General features: G+C 41.1%; 1 protein-coding gene across 2 annotated transcripts in view; it reads left to right on the forward strand.

Moving 5' to 3' along the window:
* Nucleotides 1-12,547: 12,547 nt before the first annotated feature.
* lmx1bb (LIM homeobox transcription factor 1, beta b) overlaps nt 12,548-27,411 on the forward strand; it is a 65,742-nt gene continuing 50,878 nt past the window's right edge. Inside the window, exons 1-3 of one of the 2 annotated variants that reach the window (XM_029259537.1) lie at nt 12,548-12,749; nt 12,936-13,061; nt 13,875-14,061. In XM_029259537.1, the coding sequence (XP_029115370.1) occupies nt 12,992-13,061; nt 13,875-14,061 (257 nt within the window). In that variant the 5' untranslated portion in view covers nt 12,548-12,749; nt 12,936-12,991. Of the gene's footprint in view, nt 12,750-12,919; nt 13,062-13,874; nt 14,062-27,411 lie in introns of those variants that run through there. The other variant, XM_029259536.1, reaches the window with a different exon arrangement.

Genomic DNA, 27,411 nt, shown 5'->3' on the forward strand with positions numbered 1-27,411 from the left:
AAGATCTGAATGGTGGCTCAACTCCAGTTCTGCTCAATGAAAATTTTCTCCGTCTATCAATATACACACTTATATATAAATGGGTGTGTATGTATATATAGGTATATGTTTTTTTCTGTCTCTCTCTGCAGAATGAACTGCAGACAAGAACTGTAGTGCAGTTCACACTTGGTGAAAATGCCATCCCACTTACCATTTCTGCTCTTGTAGGGGGTCTCAGACTACAGGGCAGATTGCCCAGGGCACTCCAGAGCCATCAGATGTTCACCGCTATCAAGTGCTTTAGGACACAAGCTATTCTATCCATGGAAGACACACACAGATGTAATCATCTCAGTTTTTTTTCCTTTCTTGTCAGCAACACAGGTTGCAGAAGTCTGTCAATATGCTGTTATTTGCGGTCTCGCTGTTTCTGGGAAAGATCAGATACCTAATATAAATATGTGTACTGTTATATATTATTTTATAATTATATTTGTTTGATTTTTCTTTTGTTAAGTATCACTTTGATTTAAATTGTTCACTTTCCATTAATACAGCTTTAATAGGTCTTTTTCTAGATTAAGATGGAAGTTGAACTTATGTCCTGTCATACTCTGGAACGTGATATTTGGCACTCGCTGCTTGGCTCCTTCAGGAGCTGGGACTGCTTCCACAAACACTCAGCAGTATGACGTATACAAAGTTTAGGGAAAAAAAAAATAATAATAAAACTTTAGATGAATTCTGATAGTCGTTTACTCTCAGGACAAATTTGCTTCTGGCATTAGGCTCATGGTGTTGCCTCATTTTGTGAAGGGTCTGATCTTGATGTGGTTAACCAATAAATCTTTAAAAAAATTAAGGAAGGTATGTATCCTGCTGCCTAATTAGACAAATTAATTAACTGAAGGGAACCTGATGGTTATGTAATTTGCTTCATAATAATTTACCCACCATGTATTTGCAAGTGCAAAACATACAGTTTATAATGTAAAATGAGGACTTGTTTTCAGCAATGGTCTGCCTTTCCCCTTAACCCTACAGTGTGTCTCATCACTACTAAAGGTTATCTGTCTCACACCTTCTTCCCGTTTTTCAATGTCAGGTCTTAAGATGTTCAATGTTCATCTTTTAAAGAATGATTATAATTCTAATTTATTTATGGTTTACTATATTATAGCCAGGGGGATGCAGTGGTGCAGTGGCGCAGTGGGTTGGACCGCAGTCCTACTCTCCGGTGGGTCTGGGGTTCGAGTCCCGCTTGGGGTGCCTTGTGACGGACTGGCGTCCCGTCCTGGGTGTGTCCCCTCCCCCTCCGGCCTTCCGCCCTGTGTTACCGGGTAGGCTCCGTGACCCCGTATGGGACAAGCGGTTCTGAAAATATGTGTGTGTGTGTATATTATAGCCTGTATAGAAGTTTTTACCTTAAATATGACTAGTGATTTTGAGAAGTGGTCAGTCATGGTTTTGGAAGTCTGCAGTCCATAAGTTTTAGGAGAAAAGATTATACGTTATTGCTTAATTCAGCCCAGAAATTCCAAATGAATTGATTTATTTTTTAAATAATTACTTCAGTAAAGCGGTTGGATCCGAGGTGAAGTAAAGCGCACACTGCCCGCCACTGATTTAAGCGCCTGTTTCTTCGCCACGGCGCTGCAGTTCCTTCGTCTGACAGCAGATGGCGCCATTGTGTCATAAAGAAAACAGGCTCCTAAGTTCTTTTTTAATGAGCCCTGTTACATATTGAAGTGTATGAATGTGATTATATTCATTTTATAAACTGGTAGCCAATGTTTATAGAATTTCACAGTTGAATTTAAATAGTTTTTTTTGCAGAGAAATACGCATATTTTTTTTTCACACATCTACAAAGGGTGACAGTTTTTGTCATTTGTTACAAACAAATTCTCCAACTTGATTACACACACACACACATTTTCAGAACCGCTTGTCCCATACGGGGTCACGGGGAACCGGAGCCTACCCAGCAACACAGGGCGTAAGGCCGGAGAGGGAAGGGGACACACCCAGGACAGGACGCTAGTCCGCCGCAAGGCACCCCAAGCGGGGCTTGAACCCCAGACCCACCAGAGAGCAGGACTGCAGTCCAACCCACTGCGCCACCGCACCCCCCAACTTGATTAGATCAGTTAAATGTAATCTAAATATCGTCACAAAATACCATCTTCATAATTGTACCAGCCTGGATTAGTTTGGTTTTACAAACACAAATTAATTAATGCAATTAACTGTTCACAACACATAGTTTGGAACTGGAGAACCTTTCTTGAAGCACCATATTTTTATTTTTTCATTCATCAAAATTACTCGCACAGCTAACACCTTAGGCTTTCTCAAGAAAACATTTTAATATTTTAGATGCCTTTTAGTGGAGCAATTACGATTAAGACTCACCTCAACAGTACAACGGAAGGGTCTCTTCACCACAGTGTGAGTCCTTGTCTCTTCCCACTGCAAATGTCCAAGACGACAACCGGTGCAGCTGCGTGGAGTGGAGGTCCGTCGGTGGTCGGCAGGATGCAGGAGGTCACATCGGGTCACCTGCCAGAGCAGCCCTGTCCACCTCCACCCGTGGGCTTGCAGGATTCGGCTCCATCTTTTCGCGAGGGTTGGATTTCCTCTTACCTGCGATTGCACTTCCAGGTTACGTCGTGAACGGTGGTTGGAGTTGATCTTGTCCCCTCCTCTCGGAATCACGGGGTTCGGCCCTAATGTTCAACAGCCCTGGAAAACTTTAATTAAAACTTTTTTTGTGTGTGTGTTTTCATTTCATTTAAACCAATTTTCCTTCACCACTGGTGTCAGAACCTCCTTTCGGGCTGCGACACCAAACAGGTTTGGATGGTCGCCCTACGGTCCAACTCGCCTTGATGGATCCTCACCTTGAGCCATAAACGCTGCCAGCCTGGAGGGGCGAGGTGTGCAGGAGGAAAGAGGATTATGGGAGAGCTTTGGAGGGAGACCACCGGTTGGGGGGAGGGTTGAAGGTCGGAGGGACCCTCATTAAAAGATCAAAGTAAATTTAAACATTAAAGACCAACTTGCCTGAACTTAGAGCATGTTGGTGAAATGCGCTGTCATTGGAAGGTGTGTTTTTCAGGGGGGGGTTTAAAGACAGTTTTAAGTCCAAACATGATGTCTGACAAGGCCCCGTGAGACAGGACAATTTTGTACTTGTTGTTTGCTCCTTTCCCCTCGAGCATTTTTTTTTTTCACTTTTTTTTTGAGGACATGACCCACGGTTGCTGTCAAACCGTCGAAGCGCAGTGCATTTTCCCGGTGTGTGTCATCTGACCCGTTTCCTGCAGCGACAGCATTTTGTGTCGTTGGAGCAAAGTGCATGGACCTGTTCCTGATACCCCATTACTATACTATACTATAGTATACTATATTATACTTCTATATACTCGCTGATTGGGGTTTGCTGACAAACTAAAACTAAATACTACAGTAGTTAATAATTGCTAAAGGTTTATGTTTTGAATTGATCTAAAATTAAGTAACTGAAAAACACATATGTACTTTATATTTTTTATATATTTTTTATCCTTTATTCACATATTCTATCTTCTCATCTGTGTCTTGTCACTGTCATTCTGTCTGTGCTGTGGAAGTTTCTGTCACCAAGACAAATTCCTTGTATGTGCGAACATACTTGGCGATAAAGCTCGTTCTGATTTTGATATTTATTTGTTTTTTAGAATTGCACTATACAGTTTCTCGTTTAAACGGGCAAGAAGTATTTTTTACACAGTTTTCCTGTTTGCTTTTCTAAACATTCAACAGCCATTCCAGTTTAAATTATTTTAGTTGAATTTAGGTTGCCATTTAAACTAATTTGCTGTAAAACTCAATTCAAAATTAACCCATGAGTTTAATCAATTGTTATTCTGTCTCAAAAAAAAAAAAAAAACCACGACCACGACTGCAAGTAAACTATACGACTGTTATAATCAGTTTAAATATATGTGCATATATATTTGTGTGTGTTTGTGTGTGAAATGTTGCCTGTTATTTTTCTGAAACTGGGGTTCAGTGTAAAGATTTTCTACTGCTGGTCTATTAAGTCACATTAAATGTACCTGTTTGCTGTTTTCTACTGTTAGAGGTACTATTGTATTGAATTGTTGGACATGATATAATGTAGAGTGAAATGTTTTTTATTTTTTTGTATTTTGTCTTTATCCAGAGGAAGCGATGTGAATAAACATAAACGTTTGCAATCTGAGTATTATTTCCTTAATAATTATTTAGTGAAGAAAGTAAAAATTAAAGTAAAAATTATGTTATTCCGAGTACGAAACGATAAAGACCCCGCAGTAGAGCTGATGCACGAGCTCCACTCAAATTAAGATGCAAATTATCTTCCCCGTTTGATCTTATCTGAATTCTTGAAAAAAAAAAAAAACACACATATTACGTTGCTCTTTTTCAGGTCCGCTTCCGCGAGCGCTAACACCGAGTGCGCGAGGACGAGACAGTTTCACGGCGAACAGAATCGACTGCATTAACATTAATTATTGAACCACGTGACCTGTGTCGTTTACAATTAGAGTTACTGTCTTTTAGGGTTAAAAAAAATCGTGATTTCGGTTTTCTTTATTGTGTTTCAGGGTTTGCTTTAGAAATAGGAGAGAGAAAAAAATGCTAAGAAGCCAGTTGTGTTTGTTCTATTTGTTGGTCCAGGTCAAGGGTTCCTAAGTGCAAATAATAATAATAATAATAATAATAATAATAATAATAATAATAACCAAACTAATTTAGCTGTTTTACTAATTAAATGTTTTTAAAAACATTTTAAAATCGCTATTATTATTATTATTATTATTATTATTATTATTATTATTATTGTTGTTGTTGTTGTATGCTGTTGTGGTTATTGTTGTTCTTCTTTTTATCGTTATTATTTCTTCTGAGGTTAAATGTGTTGTTTTAAATTACTGTTATAATTATTTTAATGTTTCTTTCATTCGATATGACTGAAATGCGTGCTTTGATGAAACGGTCTGTTTTGGTGAAAAAACTATATATTTAGATATATAAAATTAAGCAAGTGCTTCAGTTTTGTTATTTGTGATTTTTAAAAGAAAATTATTTTCTTTAATGAGATTGCTTAATTTAGAAAGTATTTTAATATTTTATTTTTTTCTAATTATCAGAAAGCCTTTCTTACAAGTACTTTTGTTCTTCTTGTTTTACTTAAACCGTTTTTTTTTTTCCTTCTCGGATAAATGCAGACAATCTCATTACTTGGGGCACCTGGTGCGCAGAGGGCTCAAACGGCCGTGAAATATGTCATTATAGCCGTCAATCTTTATAAATATTCAGTCCTTTCCGCACAACAAACAGCAGTGTATCTTTTTTACTGCACATCTCTGTAATTATCACCATTTTATACCATATAATTTTTTAGAAAGAGTAGAGAGAAAAAATCAAGTGGCAGGTAAGTAGTGAGATCACTGAAAAACCTCGCAAGATTCTCATATTAATCTTTAATGACGTGACACTTTTCACACGAGTTCGGTTTTCCGTTTCACACAGCAGGGTAATGTTACCGTCCATTCCAGGTAAACACCTTCACTAACAGCACCTCAGCAAGAGGGTTTCAAACCGTCAACGTAGTGTTTTTTTTTTCTTTTTCTGTTGCATTTTTTTACTTGTTTATAATGACTTAAATTTGTTTTTTTAATCTTACCTTTATGTCAGATATCAGACACGAGCACAGTGGCTGCAGCAGCTGAAAAAAATAATGACATATGAAATTTTAATTTTTTTAGAACTGCATACACAATGCACGCTTGGTAACGTGACATGAACTCCAGTTTTCCTGGATGCTGCAAAAAAACACAGCTAAGAACCTTAACCGTAACCCCAGATCTAACCCTAACCTTAACCAGAGCTATAACCCCATAGGGAACCCTAACCGTAACCCTAACCATAACCGTAACTGTAACTATATTCATAACCCGAACCCTAACCCTAGTCCTAAACATAACACCATCCGGAACCTTAACCCTAACCATAACCATAACTCTATCTGGAACCCTAACCCTAACCATAACCATAACCCCCTCAGGAACCCTAACTGTAACCATAACCCTAACAATAATCATAACCCTATCCGGAACCCTAACCATAACCATAACCGTAGCTATAGTCATAACCCCAACCCTAACCCTAACCCCATCCGGAACCTTAACCATAACCCTAACCTTAAACCTAACCATAGCCCCTTTTGTAACCCTGACCCTAACCATAACCCCATCCAGAACCTTAACCCTAACCATAACCGTAACTAAAGTCATAACCCCAGCCCTAACCCAAGTCCTAAACCTTAGCCTATCCGGAAACCCTAACCCTAACCCTAAGTGAACGCTCGGATCTGTAAAACGCGGTAATACAGAGGATCGCCGCCCTGTCTCGAGGCGGCGCGTGCCTCGCACCTGCTGCTGAAGGTCTCTATTAGGCGGCCGGGGACCCGGGGCTCTGCAGTCCGGACCTCCTATCCATCGCATGCCATTTTGCTCCATGATTTGGGCAGCGAGACTCAATTATTTCCATCTCTCATCCAGTGTGACCTTGTCTTATTTATGAGCTGCTTTCCCACAATTTAGACATAGGCGCGCGCTTTTCTTTGGTTTTATTCAATTCCATATATACGAGTGACCATGAAATGAAGGAATTTGCTCCATTGTAGTTTGTCCTGGTGAGAACCTACAGCTGCGTGAACTTAAGGATCTCACTTTTGATGATATTTCTTTCTTTTCTTCTTCCCTCCCAATTACTAACCATTAACATGTATTTAATTATGGCTCCGTGGCTTTTATTGGTGTGTAACAGCGCCGCTTTTATGAAACACTTCGCGAGCCAATGAAGTCCCAGCTTATAATTCATGGAGAGAACACAGATGTGGCGGATCCCTGTTCCCGGTTCGGGGAGCAGAACCAAACGCGGAGGGACTGACTTATGTGGTGTCATTGGACCCTTATTGAGAGAGAAATTAACATCGTTAGAGTTATGTGTGTGCGCGTGCGTGTGTGTGCGTGTGCATGAAAAAAACGAGAGACGGAAGAGATAGAGGCAAGTAAGAAAGAATACATTATTATTATTATTATTATTATTATTATTATTATTATTATTATTATTATACTAGGGTGGGAAATATCACAGTTAAAGAAACCTGCACCTAGTCAAAATAATATACAATATATTTAGCATACAAGGTACACTTTTTTTACTGTGCAGTACACAGAAATAGTGAGTTATACAAAGCTGATATTTCTCAGTAACTGCGCTCTTTGTTTTAATTGTAATAATGAAATTATTATTATTACTATGAAATAGTTGGAGATTTTCTTAATTCTCCTGCAATAAGGAGCGCAGCACACTCATTCTGAACTGGACTCTATTAAAGGACCTTTATTCAGCGCTGCAGTGTTATTACGCTGAGATGAAAATGAAGTGTGACCGAAATACAAATCGCCAGAAATGTTAAGTATTAGGTGACATGTCCTAACGATTTCACTTGGACCTCAAATATGTGTTTTAAAAGGTGCCATTGTAACAGGGCCAAGTGTTTCCTTTCATTCTGGGGATTTCATGCGGTGTGATTCGGATATTTCTTTCTGTATATTGCATAAATACGCAATCTTATTTGTACTGAGGAGCCTGTTTATCTTTTGAAATATCTGTCCTGTTCTAAAAATATTTGTACTGCTATGGAGTTTTTGAAAACAGCTACAGTTGTTGAATCTGTATGAACTGTGATTTGTTTCACAGCATCTTTATGGTAACGGTGCTGCTGCTGTTCTGTCTGCAGAGCTGATCTCCCATCCGCCGCGCTGTCATTCACCGAATGAACACTAGGTGGCGTTCCTCGGCCGAGCAGCCGTGCTCGGTGAGGAGTGTGTTTGGTGCCTTGGTTCTGCACACACACTCCGGATAAGCGGTCAGCCTTTCTGACAGTGTGCAAGGTGACCCGAAGCCGGAGCTCTCCCTCATTCAGCCTTTTCATATTAAACTTTTCTTTTCTTTTTTTTTTTCTTTTCTTTTCTTTTTTGTTATTTTCATACCACCTAAAACCGCGTCTCTGTGTGCTTTATTTATCATTCTGCTGTTACTGATGTAAGTAATACACTGTTGTTTTCAATGGACAATGATTATTGGATGGCAGAGTGTATTAAAATGTTGCTGCTTCTCATATTGCATCTCTTAGAAATATTTAATTACTTTGAATAACGGATCTTCTCTCTGTAATCTATTAAAGTAATGTTTCTCATCGTTTAAAAACGTCTCATCTGCATTTAATACATATTTGTGCAAAATCGTGGTAACCTCGTTTATTATTATTATTATTATTATTATTATTATTATTATTATTATTATTATTAATAATAATAATAATAATAATAATAATAATAATAATAATAATAATAATAAAATTCGTATTCTTCTTATTATTATTACCTGTGTTTTTTAAAGAAAACTTTTATCTTACCCAACGTATCGGCAAAACTGTGAGTATCTAATGCAATGGCTGTTTTTTCGTTTTGTTTTTCTTGCAAATATTGTTTGCTGCTCATTTTCCTTTGTTTTCAAAATATGAAATTGCATGGATTTTTTTTTTTTCTGCTGTTGTACTTATTCATATAAAACTGACTGTTGCAGATCCTGGTGTATTTTTAGAGGTGTTTCTGGGGAAAAAAATGCGTTTAAATCGTTTTTATTTGCTTCACTTACTATTCCAATCGTTATGTTCTTTGCGTTAATAATGTAAAAAAATTGTTCTGTTCATATTACATTCCATGCAGCCGTCGTTTCTGAAATCGCACTAAAAATAACAAGCAGTTAGTGGCACATTCATGGGGCTGTTTTAAGCAATTTGAACAGTTTATGGAATAGTTTCTGTGTTCGCTTCTCCTCTAATGCGCTGACAGGTTGGTTTTTGTTTCACGGGAGGTTTTTTTGGGCTCGTGGACGTTTTATCCGCTGGATTTTGACCCAGAGGGATAAATAACAGTCGACCCGAGTAACTCGGTTTGATGGGGGCCTTGCGCTTCATCCCGGCTTCCTTCCTCCAACTTGGGCTCCCACAATAAAAAATGAAATAATACATTTTTAAAGGCTCTATTTGCCCGAGATTGGCGACGCGCTGAAACGCAATGGAGTGAAGAAGTGTTGACTGCTTGAATCCTCAGTGATGGACACATTGATCCGAGCAACTGAGCTGCGCGGGGGGCCACAAATATAGCTGATCCCCGTTTTGCGCCCTGAAATCAAACCTTCACGAGACGCTGATGCGCTCATCTTTCATTCTTATTGGTAAATAAAGTGAAACATTGCGCCACTGGAATAAAACATTCTTCTGCGCTCATGAGCAAAAGTCGTGGTGTCTTTTAATGACTTACGGCTGCGAGGACTATTAGTGTGTGTCCGACTTTTAGTGGTTATTCGTAATTCCCCGAGCGGTAATGACGTGTACACGATTTACCTCGCGTTCTCCCTCATTTTTACACCTGAATGTCTTCATTTATCTCTTTTTTTTAATTGCTTTAATTATTTTAAGCTGAAACAAAACATCCTTTACTTGTTTTAAAAAATAAACAACAACAACAACAACAACAACAATAATAATAATAATAATAATAATAATAATAATGCAGACAGAAAGCAATAGCTTGTTATGTAACAAGTGAGTTGTTAATTATCTCAGCGAGCGGGTTCGTTTTTCTGGACATCAAGGTCTGGGGGAATGTGGCCGAGGGTCCATCGCATCTCACGCGCAGCTGAGGACACGTGCAATTCATAAAGAGCCCGCAGATGAAAGGGACCGCGAGGCGCTTCATGCGTTTCCACTGGATTCACGCAGGACTCGAGTGGCCTTTGAGCTGCAGCCTCGTGGCTGTGGCTTTGAATTTTTTTTTTTTTTTTTTTTTTTTTTTTTGCATTCCCAGTCCCGTTATTATTTTCCTGGTCCCTGTGTGACGACCTGAAAAAGATTAAACCTGCTCATTCCATGGCTAATAACTTATATGCTATTTAATTATGTATTATTATACGTGCACAGTATACAAATATTTGTACATTTACAAATAAGATACAAAGCACAAAATGCAAGAATTGCATTCGCCCACATGTACAGAAATAAACACTCTATTCATACATATGATATTATATTATATATACTCACATATACATATAAATACATGTATAAATCATAAAATACAAAAGCATATTTCACAAGATTTGATCAAAAAAGTAATTTTTATCCCACGTAAAACACTGAGGATAAAAAAGCAATGCGAGAGCGGAAATTAATAACGGCCTGAATGATATTGCTAATTTCCAACTTTTTTCGTTGTGTCGTGAATGAAAATCACAGGGAAACTCTGGATGTCTGAGAGCTCATTTGTCTTCCTATTTTGTTGTAAAATAAGATAACTGATTTCGGAGCAAATGCCGCGGAGAGCGCATTAAAATTAGTCCTCTAAAGTGCAGCGATTTACCTGACACCCTGTTTGGTAGGAAAAGCACAATATGCGTGGAGGCACAGTTTTCTTTATTGACTTTAATTAAAACGGAAATACAACAGAAGAAAGCAATAAAAAGGCAGCCATTCACAAAGTGATAGAACCCCAAACTACCGATTTATATCTCCGAAATGAATTTAAACGAAGTTAAATGAAAATAGACGCTTATGAATTTCAGGCAACTTTCTAAAAACGGATATATTGTGTCTGAGATTAAAGGGTAGGCGGCGGGGGGCTGAATCGTCTCGCTGGAAGCTCAATAGTATCTAACGTTTTATCGACGCATTTATTATGGAAGCGGGAAGTCTCGCGCCGCGCCGGGGGCCGGTCGCGCGCGCCTCTCGGCCGCTTGTGCGCGAGCCGCGCTCCGCTCGCCCGTTATCGCCACCCATCGCCAGGTGCGCCGTCCGAGGGAGGGGTGTGTGTGTGTGTGTGTGTGTGTGTGTGTGTGTGTGTGTGTGTGTGTGTGTGTGTGTGTGTGTGTGTGTGTGTGTGTGTGGGGGGGGTCAGGCCTTTGTAAGCGCACACAATGCCACAAAGGCTGGAAGCGTCGACAAGCACGCTCCAATACCTGGGTTCAAAGCCCGAAAGCAGAAAGAAAAGGAGAAGGAAATTTACGTCATTGTAACGCCACTGCTCGGAATTGTCAGTAAAAATGTTGAAAAATACGCGGTGCTTCTTATTAAACCCCGGACTGTCATATAATGGCCCGATGCGAAAACAACAAATGCATGTACGCATTCACTGCAATAATTTTTAAAATAGCCCACGTGACGTCTTCTGTTGTTTTTTTTTCTTTTTTTTTTTTTAAATCTAATTCTTTGTTTGAGCAGAGACACCAAACCTATTTGAACAGATGTAGATGACATCTTCTCGCGGACCTTGCTGCAAAAAAAGAGCAAACATGGTGTTTGTCCCTAACTTTTTCTGGAACTTTAAAAAAAAAAAAAAAAAGTTTGGATGCCACTGAATTTATGGAGGATAATAATAATTCCCACAACACCCAATCAATGCCCTACAGATTTGAAGCGAGGCATTTAATCCATTTATTGATTGATTTGGCGCTTTTCTCCAATATTAGAGGTGCATATATATTCTAAGATACTTAAGTGACCTGTTTTTTTTACAGCTGGGTAATTTTTAATGGAGCATTTCAGGGTAGGTACTTGCTCGAAGGTACTACAGCAGGAAGTGGGATTCGAACTTACCAAGGTACTTCGACTGCAAAGGAAACAGTTCACTCTGCGACCCCATGCTGCATGCTGTTCCTTGTTCCTACTGCCAATCATATACCCATTTGCAAAGCAGGGTAATTTTTACCGCAGTATTCCGGGCTCAGTAGGCTACCTTTGTCAAGGGTACTGCAGCAGAGTTTCGAAGCCGCAACCTTGGACTGCAAGACGATGTCTTCAATATGTAAAACCAGTGTCCTTTTGTAGTAAATTCAAATGTAAAAATTTACCCTGTGACTTATTAACTCCCGAAAATTGTTGCATCACGTTGAAAATGTCACATTTAGGAGACAAATACCTAGAGCCAAAGTTTCACACAAAATAGTTAATTTTCACAACACGAAACAATCACTGTTTTTCACTGTCAAAAACAGGGACGCTTCAAAACTTTTTGTCTTCAAACGGACATTTTTCCGACATTCAACTTTATTTTAAATTAAGGGGCTGCAGTTATATAATAAATTGCTTAAATGCACATTTTTTTCCCCAAGTGGGTACTTCCTGTTTGGTCTTTCACTATTTGCAATAATAATAATAATAATAATAATAATAATAATGCTTTAGATAACGCCTGAATCACTCGCCAGATTGCGGCACGAGTGAGTGTCTGCAGTGTTTGCACATCTTGAACACTTTGCAGACTTTTTGGAGGCGGACCGAGGAGCCGCGCACCAATAGCGTCCAAATGTCAGGAAACTGGGCAAAAAAAAAAAACGCGAGGCGGTCTGGTGGTGGGGGGGGGGGGGGGGGAGGGGGAGGGAAGGCGCGCGGACTCGGCTCAATCTGAGCTCGGGACTCTCTATGGCACAGTGATCTGAGAGTCCACTCCGGAGCATCTTCGCGCCCCACCAGCCCCCTGGATTTACCGCGCCGTTCGAGTGACCCGATCGCCTCTCGCGCTGCGCGCGCGCACACCGCTTCGACCGGGTTAAAAAGAGAAAAGAAAAATAAAAGAAGGACATATCGGTGTCGCTCGATCTAACAGGTGACTACGCGCAGCGCTTCGGACCGGACCGGTCCTCCAGCTACTTTGTGTGTGTGCGGTGCTCGGTGTAACTGTTGGTGTTTGTGAGGGACGCGCGTGTGCGCACGCCGCGGCGCGCGCTGGGGAGGACGCGGACGGGCCAGACGGGTTTTGTGACTGTGCGCTCTTATATGGATATTGCAACAGGTCCGGAGTGTGTGGAGAAGTGTTTCACGGCAAGGCAGCAGCCCGACTCGAGCAAGATGTTGGACGGAATTAAAATGGAAGATCATCCCCTGCGTCCCGGAGCGGCCGCCCTGGGGGTCATGCTCGGTGAGTGGCGGCTGTCGCGCGCGTGCAGCTCCCAAAACTGAAAAACACCAAAATAGAACGCATCGCTAAAATAGGTTGTGCTGGCGTTTCTAGTGGCAATACAGGCAGGGAAGCGATTTCGCTTTTTTAGTTTTTCCACGCACGTCCCTCTGGTTCTTGCGGGCTACTCACAAAAAAATGGATTTTACATTAATAATATCCCTTTTCAATTAATATATAACACGTTTAAGAATCGCGAGACTCAAACGCCCACCTTGCGAAGTCTTCCTTATTCCTCCTCTGCAGGTAGCCTATTTTTAGATTTACCTTAATCTGTAAACACATTATGTAGTTGTAATATGCCGCTCCAATTCCTCCAGATTTTTAAAATTCTTTTACACGTTTCACGCGTGTCACTTTTCCAGTTTTCAGGGAATGTCACGTCCCACAAACTTCCCAACCTGTCCCCCGCTTCTCTTCGAAAAGACACTTATGTTTATTTATCTCCAGCTGTCCACAACTGCGTCCCACTACAGCATTTTTTTTTTTTTTTGATTTTATAGTAGACCACAATTATGCAGCATCATTTATGTTTAACACAACAAAACAATTTAATTGTCCTTTAATACAGGATATCTTCCATCCCCGTTGAGATTAGAATGCAGTTGAAAAGTCAGATTAGTTTGCCATTTTGTTTAGTTAATTTACAGGTGTGAATTATTTTTGAATTGCCATTGTCCTTCTTCTTCTTCTTATTATTATTATTATTATTATTATTATTACTTTATGCTTTTAGGGTCCATCTAAAGGTTTTGTTTTATGCCTCTTTGACAGGCACGGAGTGTATGCACCAGGCGGTGTGCGAGGGGTGCCAGAGACCCATCTCGGACCGCTTCCTGATGCGCGTGAACGAGTCCTCGTGGCACGAGGAGTGTCTGCAGTGCGCGGTGTGTCGGCAGCCGCTCAGCACGAGCTGCTATCTGCGGGACAGGAAGCTCTACTGCAAGCACGACTACCAACAGTAAGAGCGCCCCGTGGTTCATGTCACAGGTGGACAGGTGGATGTTGGGTCGCAGCCGCTTCTTCTTCTTGTGCACGCTGGTGTTTTTCAAAGGGAAACATGAACTGATCATCCATTCCGTGATTCATTTGCACAATTTTATGCGGAGGAATTTGGAAACTGTCATTTTAGGTAAAAACACCCCTGATACAAACATCTGCAGTAGTTATTCGGAGTAAATTTTTATTACAGACATACGCTTTATTATGATTCTTATTATATTAAAAGAAGCAGATGTGTATGATTTAGTGTTTTCTTATGGGACCTTTTGCTTGTGTTCAAACACTGTATTTTGGAAGTTTTGGAAACAAAGCGATCAGTAATTTCAAGCATTTTATTCTTTATCATAACAAGCTGAGACAATAAATTAGATTTTAAAATAGGGCGGGTTGGGTTGGGTAACATCAAAATTAACTCTGAATTCTGAGGTCTCCGCGTAAAACGCACGCGCGCTCACGCGCGCACACACACGCGCACACACAAACACAGAGATAGAATTCACTGGCAAAGTGCACCCCTTTCTTGCCCTTTTTGTGCCCTTAAACCTCTCATATTTGAATAACTTTCGGAGAAATAAAATCGGATCATTCGTTTGAAGCAAATTAGGCCCTAATATGTTTATCCATGAACACAAACAGAATACGAATCTGCTTTCATCCGAGTATTTAATTTTTTAATTTTTATTTTTACTCTACTTCTTTCTGTAAACAATTTGTAATTATGCGTCTTTAACTATCGTGTATCACATTCGATTCAAGATTTCATGTAGCCCTTTTCCAATCAATTCTGTCGCGTTCTCAGTGTGTTAAAATGTTAGGTCTTCATTTATACAAAATCAATTGAATTGCAAGAGCCCTAGAAATACTCATTTTAAAAAAGAGGTGTGTTAAGTGGCAGAGTAAATTATTTTTTGGTATGTCTACGCGGACTATTATGCATTGCTGTTGTGTTCTCCTCCACCGTGGTGTTGGACACTTGGACAGTGGAGGTGTGGGATGGTTCCATCATCTGTCCAGGACTCAGTGTGTCGCATTGTTTCCTGACACTGACGTGTCATCGGTGACCATGAACAAGACAACCGTTTTCCCTCCTGAACGCAGTGCCATTGATTCATCATTAATACAACATTCCGTATTTTTAACTAATAATTAAAGGCAAACCATTTTTCCAATGGTTATTGCCATGTCCTCTAATATATAGTAATATTCCCCCACAGTTTTAGGTATCAATTATTATTATTATTATTATTATTATTACTAAAGTTCCATGGAAGCACGTACATTTCAGAGTAATGTATGCTAGTAAATATACACTTCATCTTCACATTTGATTGAAGGAATACTTTTTGGGATGTATTTAAGAAGCTAAAAAGTTAATTTAATTAGTATATATTTTTCGATTTTTTCAAACAATTATTTTTAAATATTAAAGGTTTTTTTTTGGAAATACGTAGCTTATTATTTAGTCTTTTTCTATTTAACACAAACTGATTCACGTTTTTATTTTCTACATAACTTTTAGGAATTTGGGAAAATATAACTTTGATGTTCTACATTTTATTTTTTTTTTTAAACCATGTAGGCAGGTGGTTGCGTGAGTTATTGATATGATCGTCATGATCATAATTATCTTCACAGTTACTGTGACAACAATTTAACAAACCCAGATGGCAGTTTCTTTCTTAACACCTGGATTCGTTTAATCTACATTCTTTTTCCTCTTGTTTAAGAATTTATGTACTTAAATATGCATGTTATAGAATAAATCTCCTTGATTTTGTACATAAATACAATAATTGCAGCAAAAGTGCATAACGGGCAATATATAACGTTTAAACATGCATAATACATACCGCGCGTGAAAGCATTATAGATAATATATGTTTAGATAAATGTGATTTTACTGTTTACTGTTTCTATTTACTGTTACTATTTCTGTACTCTTATGAATATGTCATATTATTTCCAAATATGATTACTTCTACTACTTCCAATGGTACATTTATAATAATAATAATATTATTATTATTATTATTATTATTATTACACTTACTATTATAATTTAGGGGTGAAACCACCATAATTATGTATTCCTACCATGGTATACCATACCGTCACTCTAACTAGGTAATGTATCTATAAATTATCGTGTTTATCTTAAAAAAAAAAAACAGATTATGCTTTTCAGACTTTTTATTTATGGAATGGAAACATGGGGATAAAACAGGAGAGACGTATAGAGAACTGAACTCAGGGGTGTCAGGCAGCTGCAGGCCTGGTCCAGACTCTATGGGTTCCTCCATCTCTCCTCCATCTCCATCGCTCCTTCACTCCTCCAGTGGCCGTGTGTCATTACCCGGGGCCTGACGTGTTATTGTTTCCACAGATCTTAAGTGAGTTACTGTGCACCCCCCCTCCCCCTACTGTGGGTGTGCAATATCAACAAGTGCAAAGGTAAAAATACATTTAAGTTCCAAAGGACCGCAGGTCGCTGTCTGATGGTTGTGGAAACACTGGACATAATAACAATAATAAATCAAGGTGTGCTCTCCGGGTGGACGGTCTAAATCTCCACACAGGACTGTGGGTAGTCTGTGGGCCGCAGGGGTCTCCTCACATTGCCTTTCTCTGCATGGGCATTTCAGGGGCTTTTTGTGTCAGGGGTTCGAGGGAACATTATGACTCCTGGACACAAACAAAGGGAAACATGTAATGCGTTTGCAGCCCGTTTCTCCTCACCATTCAACCGACCTCCGCGACATGACCGTGAGCAGTTTGTGGTAACAATGTGAATTTCATAGCTGAGGCTCGCTGGATTCCATTGCCCTGGCGACGCCGACCGCCGCTCACATGGGGTGGGGGGTGGGGGGCAAATGGTGCTCAGATCGAACAGCTCAGAGCATTTCTGTCTTTTTTTCACGTTTGGCCTCATTTATGTTCTCTGTGCAGTTTTACATTCATGCCCATGTTTGTATGTGTGTGTGTGTGTGTGTGTGTGTGTGTATAGAACTCATGCTATAGGATGTGAAAAAGAGATATGGGAGGTCCTCCATCACAGTTTGCTGCATGTGGATTTACCAGAGCCACTCCAGAGGGAGGACTATAAAATCACCTCCTTTTCTCAGCTTTTTAAAAACCTTTTCCCAGCCCTATTCTAAAGTCCTCATCAGTTTTTAGAAAGTATGAGGTATATATGCAAATGACAGGCTGCATTTCTGACATTTCCAAGACCACACGGCACTAACCATGCAAGTAGCATGACAAGTGTTTTGTAAGTTTTTCACAGACGTGAAGTCAGTGTGAAATATTTATAAAGATCACGGAATGCAGTTTTGGGCCATTAATTTTTTAAGGAGTGCAAACTTGAACGGTATGGAGGAGTCCTCACTCGTGTCATTAATATATGTCAGAAAAAAAATTGGTCTTGTACTGATGCTGAATTGGTGTTCGCCTGCCCGTGGCTTTCCTGGTGGCTTCCGTGTGCCCTGGCTGCACGCGGTCCGTTAGCGATGTTTAACCCTTTGTGGGCTTTGGCACAGAGGGTGTCCCAGCTGCCTCATGGCCGAGTGGCCCAGTGATCACAGCCAGGCTCTAATTAGCCACACATTAGAGATCCTCACTTGACTTGTGTAGGCAAACAGTTTAGGAAAAGCCCAATAGGGGATCTCTCTGAATAGATTTTTCTTTTTTTTTTTTTAAATGGAAAAATTACCAAATGGGTGACCAGAAATGTGTTCAATCTATTTGAAGATGCTTCCTAATGTAATTCACACCTTTCTGACTTTTATGGCATTCATTTAGGACACATTAGTCAACCCACAAAGTGCTGCTGGCGAGGGGAGAGGCTCCTGGCCTTGATGGGGGCTGTACCCAATTACATTGCAAAAACAAGGGAGACGTACCCTGTAATTACCCGCACCGTAAATCACAGAATTGACACACTTTGTGCTTCACTGGCTTCCCACTGTCTGCTGCATGCCGTTTCCAAAGGGTTGTTTCATTTTTGTCGAGGTTCCTCGAACTGCGTCCCATAGGGCTTCCCAACGCAATTCGCTTTTTGTAATTTAAAGGATCAGCTTGTGGAACAGGATGAGAATCAGGATAGTATGAAACCCTTAATGTGTGTTCAGCTCTGTTTATAACTTGCAAATGAAGCATATATGTTTTGCTAATGAATTAATGACATTTTATAGGTATTGTTCGGATATTATGAATCCTAAAATTTTCTTCTGATGCCTGGATAGGATTTTTTTCAATCAAAGACAAGGAAAACAATTGAGAGACAACAAAAAAATCAGATTTTTTTGCACTGCAACTGAAACGCAAGTGTAGTCATTATATTTGGTTATATTTTAATGAATAACTTTCAGATTTTGCCACCAATCACTCCTTTTCTGTTTGGTGTTAGTTTACCTCACGCTCAGACTGATAATTTTGTTTTTAAAATAAACAAGTATTTTATTTCCCGAGGTGTACTCAACATTCCCATGTCATGCAAAGCATTTTCTTTTCATAGGTGTAACCAAACTGAGTTATTTGTGTGAGCTAAATTCTGTTCAGCAGTTATATGGCCTGTTTGCAAGGCACTGCAAACATGCAGAAGCGAAAAATTTCACAGACACAACCTTGCAAATGCCAGGTTGTGCGTTGTTTTGTCTGGAGCCATGCTTCCTCAAAAGCACATACTCAGAAATCAGATCAAGTCAGTAGGTCACATAATGAAAGTCCTGAAAAAGTAAAACCAGGTCAGACTAGGTAAGCGGATATGGATATCGTTGTGGTGGGCGGTTGTGTTACCTTAGCAACCAAGAAATGGTGGGGAAGATGCTGTGTAGAGGCCCAACTGGAACTGCACTTCCTCTCCACATGGAATTCTTGTCCAATGTGTCACTATTTCCTTTTCATAATAGGGACATGAGAATTAACCCATTATTGAAATTTTATGAAAAAAGTCAGTAATTTTAATGTGTGAAAAATCTGTACTGTTTTTTTTTTGTTATTTGTTGTCAGTTTAAGAGATCATTATTGTCTTAAACCGACTACAATTCAAATTACTGACTGGTTTTTAAATGTTAAAAGTCCACTTTTTGGTTTGGTCGTGTAGGGAGCAAGAACATTGGTTATGAAACAATATCAGACATTCTTTTGCCTAACATTGCAAAACGCAGGAAAAAAATGACACCGTGGACATGACCAGAACCTGGGAGTTCAAGGCAACACCCCTGTCCTCTGCCCCGAGGCCAGTTCAGAGAAGCCCTTGCAAAATTAACTTACGTGTTTAGATCGCTGTCACTTCTAAAGTGTGTCTCGGTTCAAAGAAAAAGGAAAGGTTTTGGAGGTATTAATAATGCTGGATTAAGGTATCCCAGTGGACACTGTGGTGACAAGGTACACAATGACAGCCACCCTGAGCTGAATTTATAAGACTCATACTTATGTACTGGGCTCCTCCAATAGTACATAGTGATTGGAATCGTTGTTCTCGCACTCAGAGCTGTGTGTCGAGTTGATATTTTTTTCATCTCACTTGTTTAGCTGTATGGCAGGTGAGCAGGTGGAGAATGCACTGGTTCAGTCCAGAAGGCTCTCGAAGCTCCCTGGTTGTGGCCCGAGAGGCTTTCTTTTAGCATGGCAGAGTAAGTGGTTTCTGTGAGGATTATGTGACTTTTATGCTCTTGTCATAAGTTAGGGAAGTCAGGCATTTTTGCCTCTGAAATTCCCAAAAGCACTCTAATTTACCTGTAATCCTGACCGCGGGCCGGTTCCCAGCAGTGCTGATGGGTTTCTTTTTCGGACCATTAGTGTGTCCTCGTGTGATGTGTTGTTTTTTAATTAGGTGTGCTGGGGACCTGGCTGGATTAATGCTGACATGCTTTTTCGGTGCCGGCTACATGAGCGAGGGATCACTGTGCAGGGACTCTGATTCCAACCTGCCCCCTCCCCCATCCACAGGTCACACTGTGTGAGCAGGAGCGCTGGTGTTGGGGGGAGGCATCCACGCTCCGCATGGGCAGTGCCTTGTCATGTGGCCCTAATCCTCCGCTTCTCCTTCGCCGGGTCACATAGTGGGAGTGGTGGATCCGTTCAGCTCCAGTGCCATTCTCAAAAGCACTCCCTGTTCACTTGCGTATTAACCCCCCGCCCCCGTACACACACACTGGTCACTGGTTGATACCAGGTTGTTTGATTTCTTTTTCTCATAAATGGGTGTTGAGTTGAAGAAAAGGAACGTCACAGATGAAAGAGCAGTTGTGGTCTTATCAGCAAAAGGAAGCTGGATTCAGCCATTGCTGGGTCTCTCCTGTTGGACCCTTTGGTAAGACACAAACCTAACTGGCTCAGCTTCCAAAAAAGGGTGTAAAAACGAAAGTGAGCAGTTGTAAAATTGTGCTTTTACTTTGAGCGAAAGAGTTTGCTTTCTGACGGAAGAACAACAGAGGGAACATCCAGAGTATATTGTGGGGCCACTGCAGAGCAACGCATCCGAGGTGCGACAGCCCTATACAGGGGATCGTGTTGCGTCAACTACAGTACAGCCCCACAGCTGGACCGGTTCCTCTGCAAGGAAGTATTGGGTTCTAGATCAACACGGCCTTCCCTGTCCCAGCAGTCCCCTGTGTGAAGCATTCATTCGTCATCTCAGTCACACACATACCATCACTGGGGGTTTTTCTTAGAAATATAAGTCTTTTGGGTTTTTTTAATGTTTGTTTGTGTGTCAGACCATTTTTGACCCTGGAAAACTCATGCTTTGTTTTACTTACGTTTACTTTATGAGTTCATGTGGAGCTTGCGGCTATTGGTACACTGCTTATATTTCAGAAAGCCCACTTCTGTCGCGCTTTGAGTGTTTCCAGTGATGTCTTCCTCTTCTGCATTACTGTTAAAATTCTGATTAGCCAAACATGCTGTAACACAAATAAAGAAATCAGCCAAATCAAGATTAGGAAAAGAGAACTCTATCAATTATGCATGTACATGTATGTATAGATCATGTAACAGTTTTTTTTCTTTCACTATACAGTATATAACTTGCCAAGACCTTCCTACAGTTAGGATAGGTGTAGAACTGACTCTGTTTCTGCATGCTAATGATATACTTTAATGATATATAATATGCGTAAAAACTGGAAGGTAATAGAGCTTCAGCTATGGCATATTGCTTTCCTGTAATAAGGTACTGTGCTGATAGCTACAGCATTATCATGTAGGTAACAGTGCTTTGCTCAATGCTTGTCGCATGCTAACTAATGTGCTATCCAGCATGCTAACTCGCGTGCTAAAAAGTCGTTCTCTAGCCCTAACGAGGCAAGGGAGTGACTAAGTCATGTTAAATGTTGTGCTATGTATAGTGCTGTCATCTTTGGATCACCTTTGTCACAACTCTTTCCGTCACGTGTGGCTGTAGGCTAACTAGCATTAGCAGCATGCTAACCAGAATTCTAACCAGCGCAATATCCAGTGTGCTAACTACTCTTTCTTCAGCCTTACTCAGGCACTGGCTGGAGAGAAATCCAGTTCAGTTCATTTCGCTGCATTTATTAGAGGCATCTGCTCTTTTAAGGACTGGGCCAGCCCTTGGCTTAAGCACTTTATGACAAGACCGCTTTTGTTTATATGCGAACAAATCTTTCGCTGCCAGGTGGACCAGTTACAGAGCTCTGTTGCTTGTTTTTGCACATGGGACCTTGATTTACCCTGCATAGGATGGCAACCAGGGCTCTTTAGGCCCATCGCAGAAACTTCACCGAGCAACCAGCGGAGCTCAAAGATTTGATATGTGGTGTTTACGTTGATTTCCTAAATCCTACCTTCATAGAGCTACCGTGATGTATCACCCAAGCAAGAGATAACCAAAAATGCAATATGAAAATCATGTCTAGTTACAAGCTTAGAAATGCCACTGACATGTTTTCATCCTCTTTTGGTTTTACTGTGATGATCAGTGATGTACTGCAGTTATGTGGTTGCAGCGAAAATAAATGGAAAATTACAATTAAAGCATCTCATTCCTTACGTTAATTACAGATAATAATATGTGTAAATAGCTGCAAGTTACACTTGACGCTATGAGGAAGAAAAATATCTCATAGGCTAAATGAGTGGTGGCTTTAGTATGGAGGTGAATGAGAATGGGGTCCGCTAGTGATGTAGTGATGAGATTAGAAAAATATTTTCTGACTTCTAACAGCTACCAATGGAAAAAAAGTCCATTTTATTCCCTTTTCTGTGCATCCTTAAGGAAAAGGACATTTATTTATTCAATTCAAAAGGATTTAAGTGACTGAGAAAGCACATGGAATGAGTTCTAAGTTTGTCACGAGAGAGCGTGTGGAATGGGACTCGCAGTTGGGAGGAACATTGTCTTTTCTCAGGAACGTGAGAGCGGGGTGGCACCCATGTGCCAAGCATTGCTGCCCGAGGACCAGGTACCCGCAGCACGCTCTTACATGTAGGCTTCACATTCCACCCAGGCATGGGGAAGCAGATGCAGCATCGTATTTACCCATCAAACCAACCCCAGTCTAGTGTCCTCAGCAGCACTGGGCAAGAGTCTTAAGGAAATACACAATACAACCAACTTAGTTATTTTTTCCATTGTCAAAAATCACGCAACTGCAGGATTGTTTGAATTTGTGCAATTTTACATGTAGAAATAAGATAGCCAGTCTAAAACTCCTGCTACGTTCAGCATGTGACCGCATTGCCTGCTGGAGGTGTCTTGCGTTAACGTAATTTCTTCTGCATGTTTGGTAACAGGACGGCTTGACAGTCACACTTTGAAAGACAGTGGAGAAAATGCCCCCAAGTCTTCTTTCGCCCCTCGACTGCCTCCTCTTTATCCCATAATGAGATTAGGCTGCAAACAGCAGCATTTCCACACGGGATGATCGACAGAAAGCCGCACTTTTATCACGGACTGTGACACTAAGCTCTCCGCTGCTTTGTCCCCAATGAAGGGTCAGCGGAAACCGCAGGCCCTAATCCCCTTATTCGTGTCAAGCGCAGAAAAAAGGGAAGAATGGTGTGGAATTGCATGGAGCTCTATAATGCCACTGCCACTGACAGCACCCCCACCCGCTCCCCGGCACTCCTCCACAGCCAAGTGAGCATGAGACTGATCTCATGGGGCAGCCCCCCTCCCCTTTTTAATAGGCAAAACATCATGTTGTGTCAAGAATTTGCACCTTTTCACGCCAAGTTGGTAGTTAGCTGCAGGCTTTGTTTGTTGGAGTTCGCTGCAAGCAGCCGGTTTCTTTTATTTCAGTGACATATCCAGTTTGCCACTCTTCTGATATTCCTTTCACACTAGAGAGATTAATCTTTTTTTTTTTTTTTAAACCCGGAATGAAAAACATTGCGGCAAAGATTAGAGGCATTAGCACCTTCGCTTAAGAAATCATACGCCATTTACGTTTTGCTTTGTTGCGATTTCAGGTATTTGTACGCACACTTTGTAGCACTTGTGATGCCTGCAGGGCTTCTTCTTCTTCTTCTTTGTCTTTTTCTTGTTCTTCAACTTCTTCTTCTTATTCTTCTTCTTCTACCCATTTGCAGGCTCAGCCTTGCATGTAGAACCTTCTGATGAATACCTCTGAGTGGACAGGAGCCAACTCCTGAGAGCAGGGAGTTGTACCTAGACTCACCCGGCCAAGTGGCGGAGGACAGGCACGGGGGCACGGCTGATCGTACAAAAAATGGAATAATGAGAAAATTAACGAGGCAAAGGGGAAGAGTCGGGCCAAGGGGGTTTACCGGTGGACGGGGGGGGTGGGGGTATCAGGGAATGGAGACAGAAAGCAGATCCTCTGTGGTCTCCAAGAATGCCAAAGGAAAGCTCCCTCGCTTTGGTTTGGGGGTGTAGCCCTGGATGAAATGAATAAACTTTGTCAGTTGCTCGAGAGCCCCCTCCTCCCCCCAACACCCGCCCCTGTATGCCCTCTTCTGCCATGCTGGCCAGACACCACCAGTGTCTGAATTCCACACCCCCACCACGAAGACCCTGTGAGTAATCCATGACAAGCGATAGTCCCCTGGGGGGCTTTATTTACTTGTCCAACTGTTTGGAAGTCTGTTAGACTGAAGATCAGATGCACTGAAACAAATCTTGTTACTCTGACCGTGCCTCGCCAAGCCCTCCCCAGCCATTCTGTTCATTGACCTCTCCTCAGTCAGAACTAATGTGGAGCTGGCAGGTGGGTCCCCGAACTGGGTAGGCCCTGTGCCCCATACAACTCTCCCATCACATGACATGATTTGGGTGGCTAGCTTTAGGGTTAGGGAAGTGCTTCTTGAGCAACAACATATCAGCAACTGTTACAGGCACTGCCATGAAACAGCTCAGAAATACAGTGTGCACTTTCACCTGTGTCCAATTCCACAAAGTGCTGATCATCATGAACCCGGCTGCAGCATGCTACTGAGCAGTAGGTGGCATAGTGGCTAGGGTTGCTGCTTTAGCGCTCCAAGGTCGCAGGTTCAAATCAAGTCTATTACTGTTGTACCCTTGATCAAGGTCTCACTGCTGTATAAAACAGTAAATAAAATAAGTAACTTGACACATTAATTTACTTTAAAAAAAGAATCAGCTAAATGAATAAATATAAAAGAAAATAAATAAATGAAGGCTGCAGGTTTAGTGTATTGTCTGATGTGTTTTTGTATGTCTTCCTCTAGCAACTTCATGCGTGGTTTCAGTTTATTCACAAGGGAACATTAACCCAGCACTTTGGGTCTTGTCTTTAGCAAATGATGTCATCCTCTGTGGTGAGAGTCCTTGAACCCTCCAGATCATTAGACGCTTTCTTGGTTTTTTCTGTGTACCACACAGCCAGCACAAATGTGGCTTCTGAACAAGCAGCAAAAACTATCCAGTGTTCTGGATATTTCGGCCTTCCTTGACAAAGTGGCTGTGCTTCTGTCAGAGAGAGGACACCTAGCAGGGTGAAACCAACAGTTCTCTTTTATTAGAGACCACAAGATCTAGTGTGTTCCCTGTCTGTCAAGGAGAAGGCTTGGCCAAGCCATTGGGATACAGCCTGAGCCTGGGCACAACAGGTTCTCAGGAACTCTGAATATTCTTTGCCCCCATGGAGCTGCTGCGGTGGATGGATAGGGAAAGGTTTAAGTAAACTAAAAGAACAGCATTTAGCTCATTTAACCTTGCTCTGCCCGAATCTTCCAGCTGATCGCTGCCTTGGCAAAGGAAAGGGACATTTAGCAGAAAACGTTGCCGATTGAGTTTCACCTCATCCTTTGCCTCCCTAGCCACCCCCACAGATCCATCTCATATGATTTGTGCTCAGGGTTTCCTGACCCATGAAAGCTTCAGAAAGAGACAAAGGGAAATATTTGGAAGATATATAGTGGAGGTAGAGTGTGTGAGTGCAGGGGGTGGAGACAGGGTTACATTGGTGGTGGGAGTTTGATGTTGGGGATCTGCAGGGCTTTTGGCGATGACAGGAAGGAGTATGACACCAGCCTCAGTAGGAGCTAGACTCCCAGATTTCTTAAGGAATCCACAGGACACGAGGGCTATGTTAGCGCTAGCGTGGAAGTGGAGAGAGTGGGGGGTAGTGGGAGGCTGGAGAGCTCATATATAAAAGGTATTCCATCAGGATGATGATACCGATCGCTTGCCTGTTACTTTTTTCCCTCCCTACCGCCTCGACCATCCCGAATTTTAATGTTTTCCCGAAAACAGCCAAGATACATTTTCCTGGGGAATTCTGCTGCTCTCTCACACAGTGGAATGATCCCACCTGCTGGAAAGGCAGAATAAAGGAGTGAATTATGGGAACATATCAGGAATGACTTAAAACAGGGATTCTGATTTATTTGTAATGTGATTTTTAAGGAGATTCATGTCTCCGGAGGCGGATGTTTTCAATGCAAAATAAGAGAGAACATAAGTGTTGAACTGAACTGCGCAACCCTTTAGTATTATTTGCACATGCCTTGAATACTAAATAATACAAGAATCTCAATTTTTTAGTAGCAGTTTTCATCTTGTGGATGTTTCAGCTGTTTTTGATTTTGTGAAGAAGTCGTGAAGATATACGGAATGGGTGGTGTGTCAGTATCTATAGTATGGCTCCTGTTTCTCACCCTTGAGTAATACAAACAGGACAGATGCTTTTCTGTTTGCCACATAAGACAGGTTTGAGTAAGCTCATGATCATAAGCCTATTATCATGTATTCCAGTTATATGATGCATGTACCGAAACTCCACATTGAACAGAAGCTCAGCTGTCTCATTGTCTGAAAGGTCTTCTCTTTTTTCCCGTCTCCTTCGAGCACCTCTGGTTCCCTATGAAAAAAGGTTGAGGGACAACATAGATCTGTGGCTGGGATTTCTATAAATAGCGATCTGGTTCTTTTCTGTTAGATATGAAGATTGCTTGTGGAAATTGTTAAGTATGTTAGAAACTGAAGTCATACATGACATCCTCTTGGCCAGCCTTTAGGCCATTCCCTTTTGGGGGTGGGGTTGCATAGGGCCACCGATATTGCATGCTTAGGATTCTGAGTACTTGATGTAAGACGGATCAGACCGGGCTGGATTTGACTCCGTTATTAACCAGCTATACAAAGTCCTGCCGCTGTGGAAGGTTCCTTGGTCCCCAGAAACAAGGAAGTAAGCTTTCTTGTGCGTGTCTTTCTGTCAATGTGAAAGTTCGAGGTGTGTTTACCTGGAGGCAAAATATGTGTACAGGAGCAGCACTCCCAGTGCTGGACAAAGCCCTCTTCAAAAGAAATGGGAGGATGCAGGAAGTTTAGTTCACGTACTTTTCTGCTTTGTTGTGCTTGGATTCGTATGAATGTTTTTAAGAGGTGGAGTTCAAAGGCATGAAATGCATTATAAATATTTAATTGGAATTTCATAGTCCTTAAGTGGTAAAAAATGCATGCGGGCATATTATTTTTGCTGAATTGTGTTTCATCCGCATTCTTTCACATTTAAGTCATTATCGCTTCCAAGAATTATTTTTACATTCTATTATTGTTAAATCATCTCATTAGTGACTCAAGATTCTTATTGACATACTTTTTTTATAATTGGTTCAGCACTTCATACGACTTTGATTGACAATCTTCTAAGTATATTATGTGATTATATTTCAAGCAGTGGATAGCATAGTAATAGTTTGAACCCAAAGGTTGCAGGTTTGAGCCTTACCTCCAGCTGTAGAACCCTTGAGCAAGGTGCTTACCCTAAATTGCTCCAGTAAAATTACCCAGCTGTATAAATGGGTAAATAATTGTAAGCCCCTTTGGAGAAAAGCATCAGATAAATGTATAGTCTAGCTT

Source organism: Scleropages formosus, chromosome 17 (genome assembly GCF_900964775.1).
Source record: "Scleropages formosus chromosome 17, fSclFor1.1, whole genome shotgun sequence".
In the NCBI taxonomy this organism is placed as follows: domain Eukaryota; kingdom Metazoa; phylum Chordata; class Actinopteri; order Osteoglossiformes; family Osteoglossidae; genus Scleropages; species Scleropages formosus.